The 20,694-nt window shown below is 54.7% G+C and overlaps 2 protein-coding genes across 8 annotated transcripts in view; one reads left to right on the top strand and one right to left on the bottom strand.

Annotated features, from left to right (window-relative positions):
- FANCI (FA complementation group I) overlaps nt 1–3,673 on the top strand; it is a 64,160-nt gene extending 60,487 nt beyond the window's left edge. For all 5 annotated transcript variants that reach the window (XM_005910193.2, XM_070358247.1, XM_070358248.1 and 2 more), the window contains 4 exons: nt 532–600; nt 2,133–2,228; nt 2,520–2,624; nt 3,537–3,673. In XM_005910193.2, coding sequence (XP_005910255.1) covers nt 532–600; nt 2,133–2,228; nt 2,520–2,624; nt 3,537–3,617 — 351 coding nt within the window. In that variant the 3' untranslated portion in view covers nt 3,618–3,673. The remainder of the gene's footprint in view (nt 1–531; nt 601–2,132; nt 2,229–2,519; nt 2,625–3,536) is intronic.
- Nucleotides 3,435–20,302, bottom strand: POLG (DNA polymerase gamma, catalytic subunit). Of its 3 annotated transcripts, none has more exons than XM_070358251.1 (22): nt 19,544–20,302; nt 16,521–16,716; nt 15,465–15,629; nt 15,222–15,368; nt 14,995–15,074; nt 14,003–14,185; nt 13,743–13,897; nt 13,392–13,518; nt 12,237–12,473; nt 11,203–11,323; nt 10,894–11,050; nt 10,554–10,702; nt 8,954–9,114; nt 8,187–8,240; nt 7,965–8,082; nt 7,440–7,575; nt 7,104–7,350; nt 6,033–6,155; nt 5,749–5,917; nt 5,419–5,627; nt 4,481–4,641; nt 3,435–3,961 (listed from the first exon to the last, which is right to left on the bottom strand). In XM_070358251.1, the coding sequence occupies exons 1-22, from the start codon at nt 20,152–20,154 to the stop codon at nt 3,903–3,905; spliced, it is 3,765 nt and encodes a 1,254-aa protein (XP_070214352.1). In that variant the 5' UTR covers nt 20,155–20,302; the 3' UTR covers nt 3,435–3,902. The 3 variants fall into 3 exon arrangements, with proteins under 3 accessions (XP_070214352.1, XP_070214353.1, XP_070214354.1); XM_070358252.1 differs by having other exon boundaries at nt 3,436–3,961; nt 10,554–10,661; nt 10,964–11,050; XM_070358253.1 differs by lacking the exons at nt 3,435–3,961; nt 4,481–4,641 and adding an exon at nt 4,664–4,930.
- Between the last annotated feature and the right edge of the window lie 392 nt (nt 20,303–20,694).

Below are 20,694 nucleotides of genomic sequence, written 5' to 3' on the forward strand. Positions count from 1 at the left end.
CCTTTCTCCAGGAGCCCTTTATTTTGATTATCTGCAACATAGGGAAACAAAGTGTTTCTATGACCTTTAAACTGTCCTGGAGCCTGTAACCACTTGTCATGTGAGACACATGGCTCTGAGAACAACCTCTCCAGCTTCCTATCTTTTCTCTAGCCCTTTTAGCGAATATCCCAGTAGTGAACACCTAGTCCTACTCCCCCCTTGACAGTTCTTTGTAGCTCACGAGTCCCTTGGCTGCCCTAGTGTTAATAACGGTGGGTCCTAACCTCACTTCCCTGTGATAGACCCATCCAAGAGCAAGACTGTAAATCTCCCAACAACAAAAAGCGGGAAAATATCTGAGGATTATGAAGTGTCCCAGAATGTTTCCCATTGCCCAGCATCTACTTCAGGAGAATCTCTTCACCCAGACTTGGCCCCCTAAGAGTTCTCCCGTTATCGCTATAATCATCGTATTAGAAAAGTACCACTAGCCTGGTAGCTCTACAGAAAAACCTTCAGGAATGAGAGAACTTGTTTCCTTTTCTTTAGAACAAGCACAGTAGGAGCCTAAAATGTACCGGAGAAAAGGAGAAAACCGCTGCCGGCCCCACAGCCATCGTAAGTTGCTGACAGTGACCAAGACGTGGCCACTGGGAATTCCCTGGTGGTCCAGTGGTTGGGACTCTGCGCTTCCACTGCAGGGGGGCACCAGTTTGATCCCTGGTCAAGGAACTAGGATCCTGCATGCCGTGCAGTACAACAAAAAAAAAAAGGTTGCTGATGAACCTTGAAAATACGTTAAGTAAAAGAAGCCAATCGGACAAAGACTAGGTGTTATATGAATCCATTTATATAAAATGCCCAGAAAAGGCAAATCTAAAAAGATTAGTGGTTGCCTAGAACTGGGGAGCAGGAGTGGTTAGGGGGATGTTAGAGAAACTGGGAAGGTGCCTGCTAAAATGGGTATAGGATTTCTTGTGCAGGTGGGTTGTGTGAAAATGCTGTAAAATTATGGTGATGGTTATACAACTCTGTGAATGCACAAAGAAACACACACAAAAAAGCATGCAATATAATGGGTAAATGGTTGGTATGTGAATTACATCTCAGTAAAGCTGGGGAAAATGTGCTTATTTGTGTATGGCTGCTTCTCAACTCATGGACTTTGTTCAAATGGAACATCTTTTTCCTCTGTATATGCTCTATTCAGGAAGTACCAGGAAATCTTGAACTCTTCAAAAATAGAAATAGCTTAGGATAACCACTGGGAAGGAGCTGATTTTAGGAAAAGTTAGTGAGTGCAAAAGGTGCCCCTTAAAGGACGTGAAAGATTGGTGCCGGAAAGTGGATTCTCCAGGGTACTGCTGGCAAAGTAAGAATTGAGTCCTCTCTCAAGGGGAACATTTAGCAATAACTGTTCACATGCACCAGTCTTTAATGCAGCAATTCTACTTGTAGAATATCTCTATTGTCAAGGCCTGTGTATATTCAGTCCTAGTAATGTTGTAAGTAAAAGTGAAATACTGGGAAAACTAAGATGCCCACAATAGAGGGCTGGCTTTTACAGTATATTTATACTGTAGAACAAACTATGCAGACATGAAAAAATACAAAGCTAAATGTTCAGATACAGAATTCTAAGATAATGTTAAAGGAAAAAAAGATGTAAAGTGTCTTCATTTGTAGTTTAAAAAATATAAAAACATGTCTATATGCATAAGAAACATATGGAAGATCTATAAGCTACAATTCAAGTTGAGGGGAGAGAGAATCGCAGCTATGAAAACGCATCTGTAGACTAGAGCGGAAACAGAGCCAGTGCAGAGGGGCTCATCATCACAAGAATCCCAAGTCAGAGAGGCAGCCACCCACCCACACCACGGCCCTTCCCTCAGCCAGCCTCTAGAAAACACAGGTTTAGGAATTACAAGTAGAAAGGATTAATTGCCATCTCCATTAGCATTTAGGTCCTTTGATGAAACTGAACTGTCAAAAAAAATCTTAATGACTGGTGTATAAGTAAAACTGCATTTCATTGGAAGTTAGACTATCTTTCCCTCAAAGCCACGAGCAGTTCTGCTACAGGCAGTTTCAGAGCACTTTACCACCCCTGAACCCCAAATTTAGGTCTTCTCTTCTTTGCCCTGTAGGCCAGAGCTCTTCGGGAAACCAAGCCAATTCCTAATCTCATCTTTGCCATTGAACAGTATGAAAAATTTCTCATCCACCTTTCTAAGAGGTCAAAGGTAAGCATATTCTGTAATTTTTCTACTGATTTCCACTTAGCCTGTGAGGGGACCTGGCAAACTGAAGCAACACAACTGCACTGGGGGGAGGCGACTGCGTTTCTTTTGTTTCTTTGCTATTTCTGATCTGATGGCCTGAAGCCAAACATTGACACAGGGGGCCTGATGTGAAGTCTAGTGGGTGTGGACTTGCTTCTCTAGGAACTGAAGGGTTTATCCGGGATGGCTTAGGCAGTCCTGGGCAGGTTTTATTGGTAGCAAACTGTGCCTGTGTTTACAATCCTGTCCCAGGTGAACCTGATGAAGCATATAAAGCTCAGCACCTCACGAGACTTCAAGATCAAGGGAAACATCCTGGACGTGGTTCTTCGGCAGGAGGAGGATGAAAATGAAGAGGTCAGTGCCTGCTCGGACTAGAGTGCAGGAGGCTTCAGCTGCCCTCCTGGCTGGCTGTCAGTAGCCCGTCAGGGAGCAGCCACAGAGAAAGAGCCAAAAGGTGGTCAAAGACGAAACTAAGCATTCTCAAGAGAAAGGTTGTAAACGGTGAACCATCCCCGAAGTTTCCCAGGCTTGTATACCTTTAGGGTGGACATTTCCAGAAAGGGAATGTTGAAAACAAGGTCTTACTGTGGGTCTTCTCCCCATAACCTTTTAAACCATTGGAAAATTATGAGCCTAAGCACTCTGGCTCAGAAACCAGTTTTTCCCTCTTCTACCATGCTGTCATTCAAAGTAGGGCCACTACTCTGAATGAGGGTCAGCACATTTCTTAGCCTCCTTTCCCCTCTGCTGAGACTAAAGGGAGAGGAACAGCACGCTATGAGCCCTACAGCATCTCTGAAGCAGAACCCAGTGTTTCCTTACCTCTGGTGCCCAGAATTTCTATCACCTTACATATATCCAAGATAAACTGGAAGTTTACATCAGCCACCCTGGATTTCTAGCTTCTCAAAAAATTCTGAATCTACATTCTTCCATTTACCACTCTAAGCCATAATACACCTGGCCCTGTCCACTGCCTCTGCCTCCCTGGCATTTGAGTTCAGGGGAGTTCTGCAGCATCTTGATGCCCCTTCTCTGTCACCGTGTTCCCTGCGTCATTACAGAAGTCCAAAGGGAAGGAGTCAGCACCACCTTGCTCTACTGCAGAGCTTGCCCCCATCTCCAACAGTTACCTCCCGTGAGTGGGACGGGGGAGAAAGCATGACCAACACAGGCTTTGATGAGAAGATAAAGGATTTCTGTTTTTATTTCCACTGCCTCTGAACAAGCTTCTCACGTTACAGCGTTACTTCTCTCCCCTTCTAGGGCACTGCATCAGAGCATGAGGGGCAGAACAAAGAACCAGCCAAGAAGAAAAGGAAAAAGGAAATGAAATGCCTGAGTTAATGTGAACTTTGGGGCTTCTGCTTTCTTTTTACCCAACAAGCAACAATGCCCCCTTGTCCTGCTGCCTGCACCACATTGGCATCTTGGTTCTGAACTCAATTGCACCTTCAGTTTAGAGGCAATCATTCTTGGCAGGCCCTGCTACTGAAAAATGGCTGGCCTCAGGCCAGCCCTTTTGCAAAAAGCAGAGCTGAAAGCCTGAGTTTTAGGAGCCTGCACTGCCCCAATGAAGCTCCATGGGAGCAAATACAGAGCCTCCAGGCAGGGCTATAGTCCAGGCTGGCTTCATTTCTCCAGGGAGCCTTTGGTGAGTTCAATTATCTGGTAAATATCCAGCGCTTCACCTGAAAAATAGTGCAATTCGTTAGGATGCCCCCTCACGAAGCAGTCAGAAGTGAGAAACGCTTAATGTTAAGGTCAAAAAGGATTGCCAAGAATGGTAGGGTCATATTTGGGGAGGATCTGTTTTCTTTATTTATAAAATGTTTGTCTTAGATACATTTTAAATAGACTTTAAGCTTTCTAATTTGTTTGGCATTCAGAGCATAATTTTGTCACCTAAGAACCCACTGTGACTTTAAAATAAATCTCGTTTAAATCTTTTGTGTGTGTGTGTGGTTAAAGAAGAAAGAAACCGGAGTCAAACACTTCATTTACTAGGAACATCTTTCTAGAAACACATGCCTTTGTGATCTGAACATTATGCTCACTTTGGACTCAGGGCCCGTTATAAACCGAACCAGCCCAGTACATAGCCCAAGATAGGGGTTACCCTCCAGTGCCCCAAGCCTCTGTTGTCTGAGACCACTTTCTAGTCCACCTCCCGTCCCATGTGTAATAAGGAAGGAAGGTGTTGTGCTCACCCTGGGGAATCCCGTATCGCCTTTCCATCCCAGTTGGGTTAGAAGGGGTTTTACAGTCCATGGTCACTTCCTTCCTGAGGCACTGGTCAATATCGATTGTGCTGAAAAACGCCACTGACTGGGGCAGGTCATTCAGACCCAGCTTGTGGGCAAACATGCACCTGAAAGAGACCCGATCCCCTGCAGCAGTCGCGCCCCCGCTATGAACAAGACCCATCTCCCAGGAGAGGGCCTGCCCAGCCGGCTCTGTGCAAGCGAAGAAAGCTGATGGGCCAGCACCTCCCACTGAGACACTCGCGTACAACTGTGGACTCAAAACACACCTTTTTTCCCACTTTGGTCAGAAGACGAGGGCAGCAGTATTGATCATTGTAAACATTCATTATATACCCATTAATCAGGACAGGCCATGGTTCCCAAACTGGTTCTTAGTGGCAGATCAACATGGAACTGTAACATCAGTTAATACAATCATATAAACTAGGGATTTTACTACAAGGAAATTAACTCAATATGTATACTTGAGCTTCCCTGTTAACGATGTTTTCTGTTTACTAACAGAATAGCAAACTTTTGGCACCTAAGAATAAATGTTTACAAATGAAAAAGTATCTCAATTTTCTGAGATACTTTGAGAAAAGCCTGTCATCTGATTTTCAAAACAAAGCTGTATTCCAAGGGGAGCACAGTTTGAGAACTCCTCTCCCACCTCCTGACCACCCCAGTGATCTAGTCTGGCGATACAACACTTTCAGTCTCCAAAAATCTTTTCTAAATATTGAGCCAGTCTTTTTAAGACTTCGTAGTTTTTAAAAATCAGAGATAAAAGTGGAAACACTTATTCCTGGGGGCATGAAAATTCAGATTGTGCTCAGTGTGGTCCAAGCCCCATGTAGCTGGCAGACGCTCAGGCCGGAGGAGCCGTGGGCCCTGCCTACCTGGTCAGGAGGTTGGTGATTTGCAGGGCGAGGGCCGCGCGGTATCGGTCCTCCTCCCGCACCAGGTAGCGAACCTCATCGTGGATGCTGATGCAGAAGCGCCCGTCAATGGCAAACTCCTCGAACAGCCACTTCATGGCCACAAGCATGAGGTGCAGGTAGTCCACCGCGGAGCTCTGCACCACCCAGTTCACTCGGCTGGTCATAAACTGGGGAGGGAAGGCACAGGTGAGGAGGGCCAGACCACAAGCAGCTCCCTCCTGAGCAGGAGGCGGCACAGGAGCCCTGCCCTCCGAGGCCCCTGTTGCCCTGTTCCGAGGGTGGCGATACCTCCCCGCGGACAGCACAGGGTTCCAGGGCCCGGCTGATGCGGCAGCCCAACACCGGGGTACGCGGTATGTCAGATGTGGCAATGCTCTCCAGCTTGTTGAACATTTCTGACTCTGTGCCCCCCATCCAGGCTCGCTGAGCAACCACCTCCCACTTCTTCCATCGCGATCTGGGGAACAAAGAGGGCAAGCTTTGTGTTTCACCATATCAGGGCAAAAGCACGCCAGCTCTCCCCGGGCAAGCCCAAACCCTCCCACTGACATGAACACACAGAAGGGTCTCACTTCTTTGAAGCTTCTCTCTGGATCTTGCGCAGATCCTTCAGGGAAACCCAGCCGTCCTCGGTCCTCTCCACAGGGAGGTCCAACTCCTTCACCAGCCACTCGCCCTCATCTGACAACCGGTACCTGGGGGGCAGCGTCACCACCGTCATTTCCACGGGAATGCCTATTCTGTGCCAAACCCTGGGCTAGGCGTGTTCAACTCCACTCCATTTCCACAACCGCCCTGGGGTCAAAAGGCTCAGAGATGCTAAGTGACTCTGAGATCACACAGCAGGCAGAAACAGAGCCTAGACAGGATCCCAGGATTCTGTGGGCTTCCTGAAGGTAGCCCGATAAAGGACAGGGGACCATTACTGTCCTAAACCTTCAACCCTGCACTGCCCAGTGACCAACAGGTGTCATGTCAGTCCAGCAGGCAGCAAAGGCTACCACCCTGCATTTTGGGGTGAGGGTGGGAAGAGCATTTAGAAAGGCAGAAGACAGGACATACAGCCAGCCTGGCTCCCCCTTCTCGGTCCCTGCTGCCCTAGACTCACAGCTTCACTGCGGCTTCAGACGACACCAGGCTAGTCCCCTGCTGGCCAGTCATGTCACTCACCTGCTCACAGGTACAACAGGCTTTCCCCACCACCCCTCAGTCCACACCATGACGCTTTCAAAGGTCTCCACGACTAAGACCCAGCCATGTCTGTTGTCACTGCCTTGCTTCCGCCAGTACACGCTACCCTAGAGCATCCTCCCGACCCCGTCTCCCCTCTCACCTCCCTGGACAACACTCTGCTCCCCCTCTCACTTGCTCTCATGCCCTGTGAGCATGTGGGTTTGCAACCCCCACACTACTGTTTATTCTGCAGGAGCAGAGCACGCACCCTGCAACCACTCAGTGATAACTCACGGCTATGAGGAAAACGGACTGTGAAGCGAGCAAACATCACAACCGAAGGACAACGCACCTAGAGCTAGGTCAGAGGCTGTATGAGGGCTCAGGCAACGGGAAGGTCAAAAAGACAGGCGCAGCAAAGACAATAAAGCAAGCCTGAGGCCCAGGGGTAGGGAAGGGGGGACACTCACCGGCGGAGGCCCTTGGTGACCGCATACATCTGCTGGGCCTTCTCAGCTGCCTCCTGCCGCGTGAGTCGGTGGTTGAACTGCATGAGCAGGCGCTCGGCGAAGGGCTGCCCGGCCCCATAGATGCGGCCGTAGTTGATGATCTTGGCGTGCTCACGGCTGATGCCCACGGTGGCTGCTGTCTTGCTGTGCAGATCAGTGCCCCTGCTCTTCCTGCCCTGCAGGGTCATCCAGCCGAAGGCTGTGCAGCCTGGGGGGCAGGGCGACAGTGAGAGAGGCGGCTCCGCCGGCCAGGCATCAGGCCGCCTCCACTCTGCTCCAGCCCTGGCTCCCGCTCACCATGCATGCCGGCAAAGTGGGCATCTCCCAGCACAGCTGCGATCCACAGCTCCTGGGAGTCCACGTCGGCACCCACGAGGACGTAGCCAGGCGGGGCCTGCACCATGGCCTTCAACTCACTGCCTACGCGGTCAGGCTGTGGGAAGAAGGAGGTCATACCCCACGTAGGTACCCGGTGAGACTCCTCTTGCTCACCCCGGGGCCTGACTAGACTGAGATGTGGTGGCCCTTCCCAAAGGCATGGTTTTAGGGAATGCAGCCAGCTCTGCTAGTTCCAGGTAAAGATCCCCTGCCCCATGCCTGGCTCACACTCAGCCCCATGCAGACTCCACAAAAGTTGTGCCACGCATGCCTGGCCAGGAGCTGGTGCCCAGAACTTATCTGCCCAACAAATGGAGGGGCTGTGATGCCAGATTTGGACTTGAGTCCCGCCAGACTCAGATCTTAGTACAGGCTCATTGCAACCCCAGCTTCTCGAGACAGGAGAGGAAGGCCAGGGAGACCAGACGTACAAAGAACACGTACCCGGGCATTGCTGGCAGTGAGCCATGTGGGCTCCACAGCCCGTCGAGTGATGGTGCCAGCCGTCACCACCTGGGGCAGGATGGCCCCGTAGCGGCCTTCCTCATCGTAGTTGGCATGCCTGTGGGGGTGTCGGGGGGAAGGACCTGAATCCCCACAGCTGGCTTTGGTCTTAGGACCCGCCTCACTCAGCTTTCCTGTTCCCACAACCCCAATAGGACATACCTGGTCACGGCCCGGGGCAGCGCAGACCGGGGCAGCCACACCACCATCTGGGAGCTGTGGGGACACGCTGCTGAGCACAGCCATGGGGGCAGGAGCCACCCCCTCACGACACGGCTCTCAACTACCTTGCTCTGCTGTGTGCCCTCTGTGCCCGGCCGGTTCAACCCTCTCCATTGACCTGACTCGGGCTGGGCCCTGCCATCTACCACCCAGAAGCACAAGCCCTCAAGGAGATGGCCAGGCAGCTGAGGCCACTTCTGCCCGCATCCTGGGGTGACCGTGAGGCACCCCGCTGCAGCCCTGCCACCACTGCCTCCTCCACGCTCAGGGCAGACGTCACCAGCCCTTGCCAGACTCTTCTCACAGGAGCGTGCTGCTGGCAGCCACCTCCGCCATGGAACTAGACTTTGATCCATCTGCCATTCCCGGCCTAGGACCCAGCCCCCAACACAGCTTACAGGCCACTAGCCCTTCACAGAAGGGGCCTCACAGGGCTGGGAGGGGCCTTCAGGGACCTACAGTGCCAGTCTTCTTACATAACAAGGAAACTAAAGCTGGAGAGGGAAAGAGCCTGGTCCGTGGGTGCACGGCAACAGGACCACAGAGAGCCTGGCCTCCAGACCGGGCAAGCCCTGTGCTGTAGTACAGGCTGTCAGGGCCCCGGGGTTGGGGGGGTAGGGAGGGGGGAGGGGAAGGGATCCCAGGAGAGTGGTGACCTGGTCAGAGGCACGCACAGCAGCAAGTCTCTGCCCTCCCCAACGGCCCACCTGATACGCTTATGGGCGTTCCTCCAAAATGAGATCATCTTATTGATTTCCAAGGCCCGGGGCCCGCTGGCGCCTCCTGGGCCAGCCTGCAGGCTGCCGTCCTCCATCTTGGGCAGGAAGTCTTTGGCGAAGGGGCTGCCCACATTGCAGCTGTTGCCATCCTGCGGAGAGCAGAGGAAGCGGGGCCTGGAGGTGTGCTGCGATCCCCAGTGCCCAAGGCACTGCCCAACACTGAGCCCAGACTGCCCCACCAGCAGAGCAGTCTGGGGCAAATCCCTGATTGCAACATACACACACACATGGGCGCAAACACACACACATTCACACACAGGCACACACCCAGCTCCCCTCCCAGTAACAGCCATCAGTCACCAGATGTGGTACTAGGCCCCTGACATGCTCTATGTCATTTTTCTCTTTTTTCTCGCCCAGATCAGATCAGATCAGATCAATTGCTCAGTCGTGTCCAACTCTTTGCGACCCCATGAATCGCAGCACGCCAGGCGTCCCTGTCCATCACCAACCCCTGGAGTTCACTCAGACTCACGTCCCTCGAATCAGTCATGCCATCCAGCCATCTCATCCTCTGTCGTCCCCTTCTCCTCCTGCCCCCAATCCCTCCCGGGATCAGAGTCTTTTCCAATGAGTCAACTCTTCGCATGAGGTGGCCAAAGTACTGGAGTTTCAGCTTTAGCATCATTCCTTCCAAAGAAATCCCAGGGCTGATGTCCTTCAGAATGGACTGGTTTGATCTCCTTGCAGTCCAAGGGACTCTCAAGAGTCTTCTCCAACACCACAGTTCAAAAGCATCAATTCTTCGGCGCTCAGCCTTCTTCACAGTCCAACTCTCACATCCATACATGACCACAGGAAAAACCATAGCCTTGACTAGACGAACCTTTGTCGGCAAAGTAATGTCTCTGCTTTTGAATATACTACCTAGGTTGGTCATAACTTTCTTTCCAAGGAGTAAGCGTCTTTTAATTTCATGGCTGCAGTCACCATCAGTAGTGATTTTGGAGCCCAGAAAAATAGTCTGACACTGTTTCCACTGTTTTCCCATCTATTTCCCATGAAGTGGTGGGACCGGATGCGATGATCTTTGTTTTCTCGCCCTATGTCATTTAATTCTGCCACCAGACCCCTTGCCACTCAATTTTTAGAAAAAGGCTCAAAAACATCCCTGGTGGCTCAGATGGTAAAGAATCTGCCTGCAATGCAGGAGACCCAGGTTCAATCCCTGTGGGGAAGATCCCTTGGAGAAGGAAATGGAAACCCACTCCAGTATTCTTGCCTGAAGAATCCCATGGACAGAGGAGCCTGGCGGGCTATAGTCCATGGGGTCACAAAGAGATGCCCCATGTCATTTTTCTCTTTTTTCTAGCCTTATGTCATTTAACTCTGCCATCAGGCCCCTTGCCACCCAATTTTTAGAAAAAAAACAAAGGCTCAGAGAGATGGCAACTTTTGTCCGAGATCATGCTCTGCCCCTCTACTCCTGGCATTCCCACAGCAAGGCCGTCTCCTGGTTTGAGTCACTCTGCAGGCCTACTATGTGCCCCAGGACACCACGAAACAGGGTGTGAACCAGCACACACACCTTGTGAGGCAGCTTGAAGAACCAGCAGCCAGGGATATCCACGTCATCGTAGGGTCCGTTGCCATGGTGATAAGCTGGCTGGCTGGCTTTGGGGCCACCAGCAGCAGTCTGTGGGGGCCACACACCTAGATCAGGCCCTGCTCCAGCACCTGCATTCAGCGAGGGCCATGGGGTAGGAGTGGGAATAAGGGCCTGAAATGGCATGCAGCTGGGAAAAGACAGGATGGCCATGCGGTCTCAGGCTCCCTCTCTGGCCTCCAACAAGGGTGGGGCTGCCTAAGGGCATGGTGGTCATCTCCCAGCCCCCCAAAACCTTGGGAACTGAGGGGGAAAGCACTACCTGGGCGCAACAGGAGGACGTGGCCAGCCAGCACCCACCCAGAGAAGCCCTGAGCAGGCGCCCAGCTCACCGGAGCTAGCGGTTGACCTGGGACTGCCTCTTGCAAGTTCTCCATCTTTGCCTCGGCCTCCACTTCCAAGCAGCCCAATTCTTCCACCTGGAGGGGCCCAGGTACCAAGCGAATAAAGCAGGGGGCTGGGCTGGCCCACGTCCGCCAGCCCCACTCTGGGGTGAGTGAGCAGATGAGTGCCCCTGGCGCCCGGCCCCCACCCAGAGGCTGCCCCGTCCTGGAGCCAGAGCCGCCCTCACCGTCTGCCACATGGCGCCGCTGTCGGACAGCAGGAATTCCTCGGAAAGGTCTGCCTGTGGCGGCTCCAGCTGCTGCTTCCCCTGTTCAAGACAGTGCTTCCTGTACAGGGACTCGATGGCTCTGCGCAGAGAACGGCAGCCGCAGCCTGATTACCGCGGGCCCCCTCCGGGCCAGGCCGCTCGCCGGGTGCCTTCCACCGTTCCCTGTTCAGTCCCCAGAAGCGGCCCTGAGGCAGGAATGGACAGCACTCTCCCCGGCTCATAGATAGCGAGGGACAAGCTGAGAAAGACAGCACGCTGCTGGCAGGCTGGGCTTCGAGGCCCAGGCTGACTCGGGAGAAGAGCATGCGGGGAGCAGGGCAGCGGGAAGTCAGGGCCAGGCCCACCCCAGGCTGGCTCCTGCACCCACTCTTCAGCTCACAGGCGCAGGCCGACCCCCATCCCTCTGTCCTCAGGCCCCACAGGCGGGCAGGGTCAGAATGCCCTGCTGAGCCAGGGCCCTCAGTTCTGGGCCACTTCACGCACTATGGCTTCTCCCCAGCACCTGCCTGTCAAAGGCTCAAGGGTTTGGGTTCTCAGACAAGAGACTTCCCCATGGCCTTTTCTTCTGCCAGCTCTAAAATGAAGATAACCACCCTGTCTCATGCGGCTGCCTGGGGAACAAACGAGGAAGCACTGTAATGGGTTTATTAACACAGAAGATAACCAGTGCTCGATAAATGATACTCAACGGAGGCACACGAAGTCCATAGACCCGTCACGTTCAACGGCCTCCAGCCCGCCCTCTACGTGTTCCTGTGCGGACAGCCGGGCTGCAGGCTCCTGAGCAGGGCCTCAGCCCTTCCCACTCCAACCCCACGCCCTCAACTCAACAGGGCTCGGAGGCCTGGACAGAAAGACTGCCATCAAAAAAGAACTAGAAGCCAGACACTCCAACTCAGGCTCCTCACCCTAGCCCGAGCTGGGCTTGGCCTCTCCAACAAGGGGAAGGGTCCCGAGATGCCAGCCCCTTCCTCCCCGAGCCAGAGCCTTACGTGTGGGGGCAGGCCGCCCCAGCCGACGTGGGAGTACTGCCGGCCGACACCTGAGCCAGGTTGTCCCGCCGCCCGGGCACCAGGTAGCCCCAGCCATGCTGCTCCGAGTAGTGCAGAGGGAAGCCGTCCCAGGTCAGCGCCATGAGCTTAGGTGTGACCCGCATCTGGAGGCTGAGGAGACTGGGGCCAGGGGTCCACTCAGGGTCATCGAGCCGGGGACACAGCTTCCGATACCACCTACACCGCCAGCAGAGAGTGCGTCACAGCAGTCAGGGGAGGACAGCATGTAACGAGGAAGGCTCTCTCCACCCGTGACAATGCCCACCCATCCCAAGGCCTGCTGGTGACCTCAGCCTGACATTACCACCCCCTCCCACTGGGACTCAGCCAGGACCCCCATGGAGGCCCCTAGAATAATTCAAATATTCCCCAAGGACAGATCCTGTGTCAGCTCCCTATTCCAGGACCCATACACACTGCCAAGGGCAAGACTCCTCGCCAAGCTCCACTTCACCAGGGGAACTGCCCAGAGCAGCGCACAGGTCTACCCGACCTCTGCTGCTCCAGAAGCACACCAGGGCCCCCAGTGCTCCATCCCTCACGGGCTGTTCACCAAAGCCAATGCCAGAGCTAGGCAAGTGAGGCACTCAGGGCACAGATTTAAGGGGGCCTCCTCTCAGGGAAACACAAAATTGGCCCCTTGCTGTTCAGTCTGGATGCCCCTATTTTCCCATCTCTGCCACTTTGTGGGGTGAGAATGAAGGTCACCTCCTCAAGGAAGCCTTCCTTGATTTCACCAGGCAGAGTTTTAGGTTCTGCCTCGACACTGATGACTCTCCTGTCTCATTATGGATATCAACTCCAGCGCAGGCTGGCTCCTCCCAGGGAGAAGCTACTAGAAAGGAGTTATGCTTCTCTTTGCCCCTCAGAGGCTGCAGTAAGGCCCAGAACACAGCAGGTGCTTAGTGCACTTGTAGTGAACAAGCCCAAGGACCCAGGGGTGACAGCAGGACAGGAAGATGGCAGGAACAGATGGCAGCGTGTTAGCAGGGGCGCATACGCATACTACCCTCTGTGCTGGGGCCCAGAATACGGGTGTCTCGAGGTGGAGGGAGGGATAGGGTGGCTTCTGGACATGTGAGGGGAAGGGCTCACCCTGGGTGTCCAGGAAGGTGCTGGGGCCGCTTGGGCAGGAGCTCTGTGGTCCCTCTCAGCTGCTCCAAGCAGGTGCGGGCTGTGGCATCTCGCTGGAACTCCTCCTCCTCACTGGGGGGGCCGGGGTCTGCACAGGGTGGGGAGGACAATCAGGACCAGGGAAGGGTATCTCAGAAAGACCCTCCCAGGACCTGCCCAGCGGTCCAGTCCAGTGGTTCGAATTCTGTGCTTCCACTGCAGGGGGCATGGGTTCTTCTCTGGAAGGCTGGAGCCACCACTGCCAAGGGACCCCAGGGACCCAGGCCCTTCCCAGGGCCCCTCCCTTCCCCGCCTCCCGCCCATGTTCCCCACCTTCCTGATCCCTGGGGTCCCCAGGGGCGTCAGCCCCCTCGACAGGCAACTTGCTGGTTGCAGCCGGCTCCCTCCTCTTCCCTTTCTTCGCCTTCTTCTGCTTGAACTCCTGCACGTCCCACTCCAGGTCCCAGAGCCAGGGGTCCTCTTTGTACCTGCACAGCCAGTTCACCAGGGCAGGGCTAAGGCCACGCCAGAGGCCAGGCCTCCCACTGCCCGGCCCCTGTAGGAGGACCCTGCCCACCCAAGGGCCTGGCTACCTCTCTCCCGAGAGCAACTGGCAGGCGTCGTTGGCCAGGTCCATCAGCGACTTCTTCATCTCCCGCTGGAGCTCCTCGTAGGTGCCCTGGGCCTCCGCCAGGTAACGCTCCCAGTTCTGGTTGACGGGCAGGTAGGAGACACCCATCTCCAACATGCCAGCCAGAGTCACCGGGTGGGGACACCTTCAGGACAAACACCAGGGCTGCCATAAATGACCACGGGAGGCAAGGCTCTGGCCCAAGCCCTGAGCCGGCCTGGCAATCCTCAACCCAACCACCCACATCAGAGAGACAGGGGTTTAAACCCCAGCTCTCTCCTACTTCCCAGCCATGAGACCCTGCATAAGTGACGTCATCTCTCTGAGCCAAAGTTCCTTCATCTATAAAATAGGGATATCATTCCATCCTCAGGGATAATGTGGGAATGACAGCTCACAAAAATGGAGGTGGCTGCCACATGCTGAGTAATGACCAGGAGCCAGACGCTGCGTTACAACTCCACACACACAAAGTGTCACACAAGAGCCTCACAACTGGATAGTCAAGTATGCCTGTGTGTGCTTCACAGACAAGACCACCGGGGCTCAGAGAAACCAACTGCCCTGCCCAAGGTCACATGAGCTGGACCGGACAATTAAGATCAGAACCGGGTTTGGCTGAGGCTTCCAATTCTGACCGCATCATCAGACTGACTCACTAGGACACATAACCAAGATGGACATGAAGCCCGTGGCTCAGGATCTGGGTTCAGAGAGGGCGCTGAGCAGACCATGAAATAAGCACAGCCTGAGACCTCTCCTCTAGGACTCTGTAGACACCCGAGAGCCCAAGGCCCAGGTGGCCACCCCTGGACAGAGCAGCTCCGTGCTCTCAGGCCAGAAAGGCTGAGGGCCCCAGCCTGAGAAAGGCCCAGCAGCACCTGGCTACAATGGGCCCAGGTACCACCGGGAACCCACTGACCCCCAGGGGTTCCCAGAGGGGCACTCCCTCACCTCTCCAGGAAGAGTGGAAGCTGCTGCTGGAAAACCTCATAGGTGGCCCACGCGTCCTGGGCACAGTACTGCATCAGGTCCTGGCACAGGCGACAGGAAGGCGCAGGGTGGGCAGTCATCCCACTACTGCCGCTGGGGCCCAGGGTCAGGTGTGACAGCTACACTCCCAGGGCCTCTAGGGGCCTGCCCCTGCCCGCACCCCCGGAGCACCCCACCCCCTGCCATACCTGGAAGTTCTCACGGATGTCCTTCATGTTGCCCTTGACAAACAGCTCGCGGGGCTCCTTCTCCAGGCGAGGCCCCCCCACGTAGAGGCCATGCACGTCTGCCAGGTTATTGACACTACTGATGTCCAGCCAGTCCCAGGACGAGATCTGGGGGCCAGAGCGAGGGACATGGCAGGTCAGTGTGGCCTTGAGCCAGATGGGCAGGCTTGTGACGGGGTCCCCCCACGCCCACTGTGCCCTCACCGGTGGGCCGTTGGCTTTGCTCTGGGACTTCTGGCCTCGTTGAGTAGGGGGCCGGGCCTTGTGCTTGCCCTGCTTGGCAGCCATCCACAGACTGCGCTGGAAGCTGCTCAGCCCCGAGATGGCCATGTGCATGCTCATGGTGTCCAGGAAGCGCATGTGGGAACCCTGAGGAGTAGGGAGAGGCTGCAGCAGAGGGGCCTGCCTACCCCAGCTCAGTGCTTCAGCCCACCAGCCCCACCATAGCCCCCCTCCCAGCACACAGCTGGATGCTCAAGACGCAGTGTCTTCAAACTTGCTGGTGCTTGTTCCTCCACCTGTGAGGGGCCTGCCTTCTAGATCCTAGCCACCCTGGAAGGCACAGGCCAGGCTCAGTCCCAACACAAGGCCCTTCCCAGCAACAGCGCTGAGAGGCACCTTGGGAACAGAGGGGCCTAAACCAAGCCTTCCGAGCTATCAGGCTTGGCTGCCCCACCCTGCCACTCACCAGCTATGAGGCCCTGGCCAAGTTAACAAGGCTGTCTGAGCCTCAGCATCTGCAGCTGGAGGCCAAGGCTGCTCCCACCTGCCCCACCTCTCCTGGGGCACTTTCCACAAACTCAGGAAGTGCCACACTATGGTTCTGGGTGTCTGACATGCGCACTGTTCAAACCCTCTCAGCAATCCTTTGATGCAACTTCTGCTATCTCCCTCTTTTTACAAAAGAGGAAACTGAGGCTCAGGGGTGTCAAGAAGCACATGCTGCTCACCAGTGGCTGAGGCAGGACGCGTGCCGAGGCTGTGGGGCCCGCGGCCTCCAAAGCCCAGGTCAAGCTCTAAAATGCCGCATACAGACAAGGGCCATCAGTACTGTGACAGCTCAGGTCCTGTGCCAGGGATGCTGGGGACCCAAGAGCTGGGCACAAGGACCACGGGCAGGGCTGGTCAGCAGGGGGCCCTGGAGCTGCTACAAAGGCAATGGAGGCACTAGCCAGGACACGCAGTCCTTCCCCAGCCACTGAAAGCCGGGCTCCGAGCCCACCCCGAGCCAGGACCTGCAGTCAGCCCCAGGATCCCTACCTGGATCAGGTACTGCTCCCGGATGTGGGCTCGGTCGAAGGACACATTGTGCCCCACCACTAACCGCTCCTGCCGGTCTCGCTGAGCAGGGCTGCCGGCACTGGCAGGGACCTCCAGGGGAATGAGGTCAGCCGGCGACAGCTGGCTGGTCCAAGAGTAACGCTCTTCCACCAGCCGCCGGCTGCACCAGGAATACCTGAGGAGGTGAGAGGCAGGCAGGCTCAGCCCAGAGACGTGCACGCCCCGCTCCTCAAGCCCCACTGCACACCTTCCACCACATGCAGGTCCTGCGCTAGCAGCTGGGGACAAGGTCTCCTAACCCTCACAGAGCTGGAGGTCGGGTGGGGTGCTGTCAGGGGCCGTGCTGGGAGTGAGGAGGAGTTACAAAGCCTTCTTTACTTCTCCACCTCCACAGAGAGGAAGGCAGCTACGCGCCACAGTCCCCGGTGTCCCAGACGGGCATGCAGCCTGGCCATCAAGATGTCTGTTAGGTCTGGGGCTCACCAAGTCTGTGCTTGGCTCTGAGATGTCTTAATGAATGTTACCAACCCCTCACATCTATGAGCATGAAACAGCTCATGTTCAAAGAGCTAATAAAGGGGACAGACAATTATAACAGGACCCAAAGTGGAATTTTTAATTGAAAGTGGCAAAAAAAAAAAAAAAAAAAGACAAACGCTGCACACAGGTACAGGATGAATCATCTGACGGCTGGAAAGATTCCGAAGGACAAAGAGCAAGTCATGCACCTTGGAGAAGGTGCTGGGCCTCTGAGCAACCACCCCCAGTGACAGACCAGGGAAAGTGCCAGAAAGGAGGAGATGTATGCACATGTTCTAGAAGTACGTGCTAGAGCTGGGGGGTGGGGTGGACAGGGGGTGAGTGCTGTCTGTTGGGGGCCTGACACTGACTCGGGAAAAGGCCGGAGTTTGCTCAAGATCCACAAGGATAAGTGTAGGGAAACGGCCACTGAGCAAAAAGCCTCTTGTGAACCATGGATCACGCCAAAGGGTCAAGGCCACTCAGCACCAAAGTGAGTGACGAGGCCACCTGTGTGGCCACCACAGCTGCAAGCAAGCTCCCTGTGTCCCTTATGGAGGGGAGGAGGGGTTATCTGTCACAACAGCTAATGACAAACATAAAACTAGTTTCTCTCGGGGAGAGCATTACCAGCAAAAAGTGGTTCCTAATTTTAAACCTGGTGAGATCTAACCCACACCCCAAATGATGGGAAAATGCTCAGGAACTCGAGTTGCAACCTCCTTCCCTCTCAATTCAGCATGTCAAAGCCCTTAATAACACGGAAGAAAAGGCTGAAGGATGTAAAATATCAGAGGCTGCGGGGATGACAGGGACTTTGGTTGCAATAAAAAGCCAGACTGGTGTCAAGATCTGGGTCTGCAGCTGTGCATGAGAGCCATCTTGTCAAATTTTTGTGATAAAAAAGAAGAAAGCCAAAATGCAAACACCTTTGGCATATTTAAGATGAGTCAGAACCAACGCCATTAACACTACACTTTCCCTGTGAGCCTCAGCTTGGCACTGACAGCCTGTGCAATGTCCCTCCGGTCTCATGACCAAAGCCCTCACCTGCAGCCTTTGGGAAAGCTGCCCTCTGGCCTGTGCAAGGCTTCTCCCTTCCACTGGAAACCGCGGGCTGCTCAGGCATCTGACGTTAGACAGCCAGGTGCCAGGGATATGCCAAAGTTAAGTGGGCTGCTGTCAGGGCCCCAGCCTTCTGCCCCCACCACAGTCAGGCTCCCAGGAGGAAGGCCCTGTATGAGCCCGGTCCTCAGTAATAACTTCCACTGCCAGGCAAACTGAGCGGTGCCCCCCAGTACCACTGGCAAGAATGGTATGAGAATGAGAGGATGATGGAAAGGACAGGAAGAGAAAGAGGTGAAAAGTCAGGAGAGGAAGAAGAGAAAAGAAAAAGGGGACTAGAGGTAAACTGGCCAAGAATGACCGAAAGATCAAAAAACAGTTCTTATCACTGGTTTCCTAATTTCCTTTCAGCCACCACAGCCTACTTTACTTTCTCAAATGATGGAGAGTATTCCCTCTAGTTTGACCATCAAGTTACATAGTAAGCTCTGAGATTCTCATCTTAACTGGAACTAATCAATAAGGAATCATCTGGTTTTGCTCTTTTCAGCCATTAATGCCTACCTTATCTATTTAGCCATGTTTTCACCATTTTCAACTGCATATTTAACATTTCGCAGCTTTCTTTACAAAGATGTAGCTTCCAATAGGAATAAAGAAACTGCCAACTTTTTTTTTGCTGGCCATGCCTGAAAGCATTAAGGTTGTAAATAGTATTTTAATCCTGGAATGAAGAATAAAAAAAGGGGAGAAACAGTACTGCCATCATTGTTTGAAAAAGAAACTTGGGTAGCACTTAGAAAGTTACTCAAAAAGAAAAGAGTGATTGAATATACATTTGGGGGACCAAAATGCCTGCAGGCCTACTTGGGAGGCTGGGGGATGGAAGAAGTGTTTCTCAACTAGGGGTGATCAGCAAGGTGTCACCTGAGGGGAGGGGTATTTGGAAACTGAAATGGGGGGGCAGAGGGATTTGGTCTGGCACTTAAGAGAGCAGCTGGGGACGCTAAGTGTCTTATACCGCCTGGGACATTCCCACCAAAGGGAAGTTTCTCCTGCCCAAAATAACCAGACATCCCCAAACAGAAACACTGTTCAAATGTCTTGGACTAACTTTTCAGGAAGCTATTAGGGGAAGGGGTAAAGGCATCAAATCAAGGTAATCTCAAATGGTCTCCCAGTCAGCTTCAAGTACATGTTACTGGGACTCTGCTGAGCCCATCACCACCTGACACTTGCTAGGGTGTCCTTTACCACCCACACCTTCCCCACCATAAAGTAAGCTCTATCAAAGCTGGGGTCGAGCTGATTTCAGTTCACCACTGAGTCCACAGTCCCTGGAAACCCACCCGTCAGACACAGAGTGGGGGCCCCCCTCGAGGGCTCAAGTCCCCTGACCCTGGCCCCTCCCTACTCACCAGGCCGAGGGGGATATGGCCACCGCCAACGTGGGGCAGGTTCCCTCTGCCAAGCAGACCTCCACGTCGAACACCAGGGCCCGCTCCTCGGGGATGGCCACGGGTTCGGCCTCCCCCGCGGGGCCGTACCGGGTCCAGCCCTCCGCCCAGGCCCAGCTCGGGGGCCGCGGGGGCAGCTGCGCCTGCAAGAGCGAGTTGGCCGCCTCCAGGTAGGGCAAGCTCTGCTTCTGCGCCAGGATGCGGAAGTGCTGGTCCAGGCTGCCCCCGAGGAGGGGCGGCAGGCGCAGCTCCACGTCGGGCAAGGGCGGGGCCGGCTGCCCCCAGAGCCCGTGCTTCTGCAGGTGCTCCACGCTGCGGCGCACCGCGGCCTCGTCGGGCCTCTCCCCGCCGGGCCCGAAGATCTGCTCGTGGAGCCCTCTCGAGAGCATCTGGATGTGCAAGGGGTTGTGCCGCAGCTGCCCGCCCACCGAGGATGGCACAGGCTGCGGCGACGGCGGCCCGTCGCTGGGGACGGGGTCGGAGGCGGAGCTGGAGACCCAACGTCGCGGAGCTGGAACCGGGCCTGGCCCGACGGTGGCGCCGGCCACCTTCCTCCAGAGCAGGCGGCTCATGGTGGGTGCAGGGAGCCCCTCGGTGGGCGTCAGGACACCTGGCTTTGGGCTCCAGCTTGGCAGCGTTCACTGGCTGAGAGACGTGGAGAGGGACACGTCCTGTCTCCGCTTTCCTGCCAGGGAAATGGTTCTGACCATGCCTGCCTTCCACCCACAAATCCTAAAGGAGACAGATGTACAGTGTTACCAACATGCAGAGCACGTGCGATCTTAACAGCCCTCCTTCCGCGAGCACTGCCTGCGTCCCAAAGCAGGGTGCCTAGCGCCTTTAGGTGCATGTTCTCAGTTGATCATCAAGCAACCTTGGGAAATACCAATACCCCTCGGAAAACCGAGGTTCACGTTAAGTTCATCAGAGAAGAAGACGGTAGTGGTTAAGAGCGCAAGACTCTGGTGGGGACAGCCAGGGTTTGAATCCCGGCTCCAGCTCTTCCGAGACGTCTGACCTTGGGCAGGCGGCTTAGGCCCCCGTTTCCCTACTCTGTAAAATGGGGTGACTGGGTTCTACCGGTCATACAGGACTGCTGTTCGGGTGACACA

Source organism: Bos mutus, chromosome 21 (genome assembly GCF_027580195.1).
Source record: "Bos mutus isolate GX-2022 chromosome 21, NWIPB_WYAK_1.1, whole genome shotgun sequence".
Taxonomy (NCBI): domain Eukaryota; kingdom Metazoa; phylum Chordata; class Mammalia; order Artiodactyla; family Bovidae; genus Bos; species Bos mutus.

What these genes read in the sequence shown, in the direction of transcription:
- POLG (XM_070358251.1), bottom strand. Translation starts at nt 20,154, where the DNA reads ATGAGCCGCCTGCTCTGGAGGAAGGTGGCCGGCGCCACCGTCGGGCCA. An exon ending in CTTCCACTCTTCCTGGAGAG is followed by an intron (nt 14,186 to 14,994) that starts GTGAGGGAGTGC and finishes TTTGTCCTGAAG; the next exon opens with GTGTCCCCACCCGGTGACTC. An exon ending in GTCACCAAGGGCCTCCGCCG is followed by an intron (nt 6,156 to 7,103) that starts GTGAGTGTCCCC and finishes GCTGCCCCCCAG; the next exon opens with GTACCGGTTGTCAGATGAGG.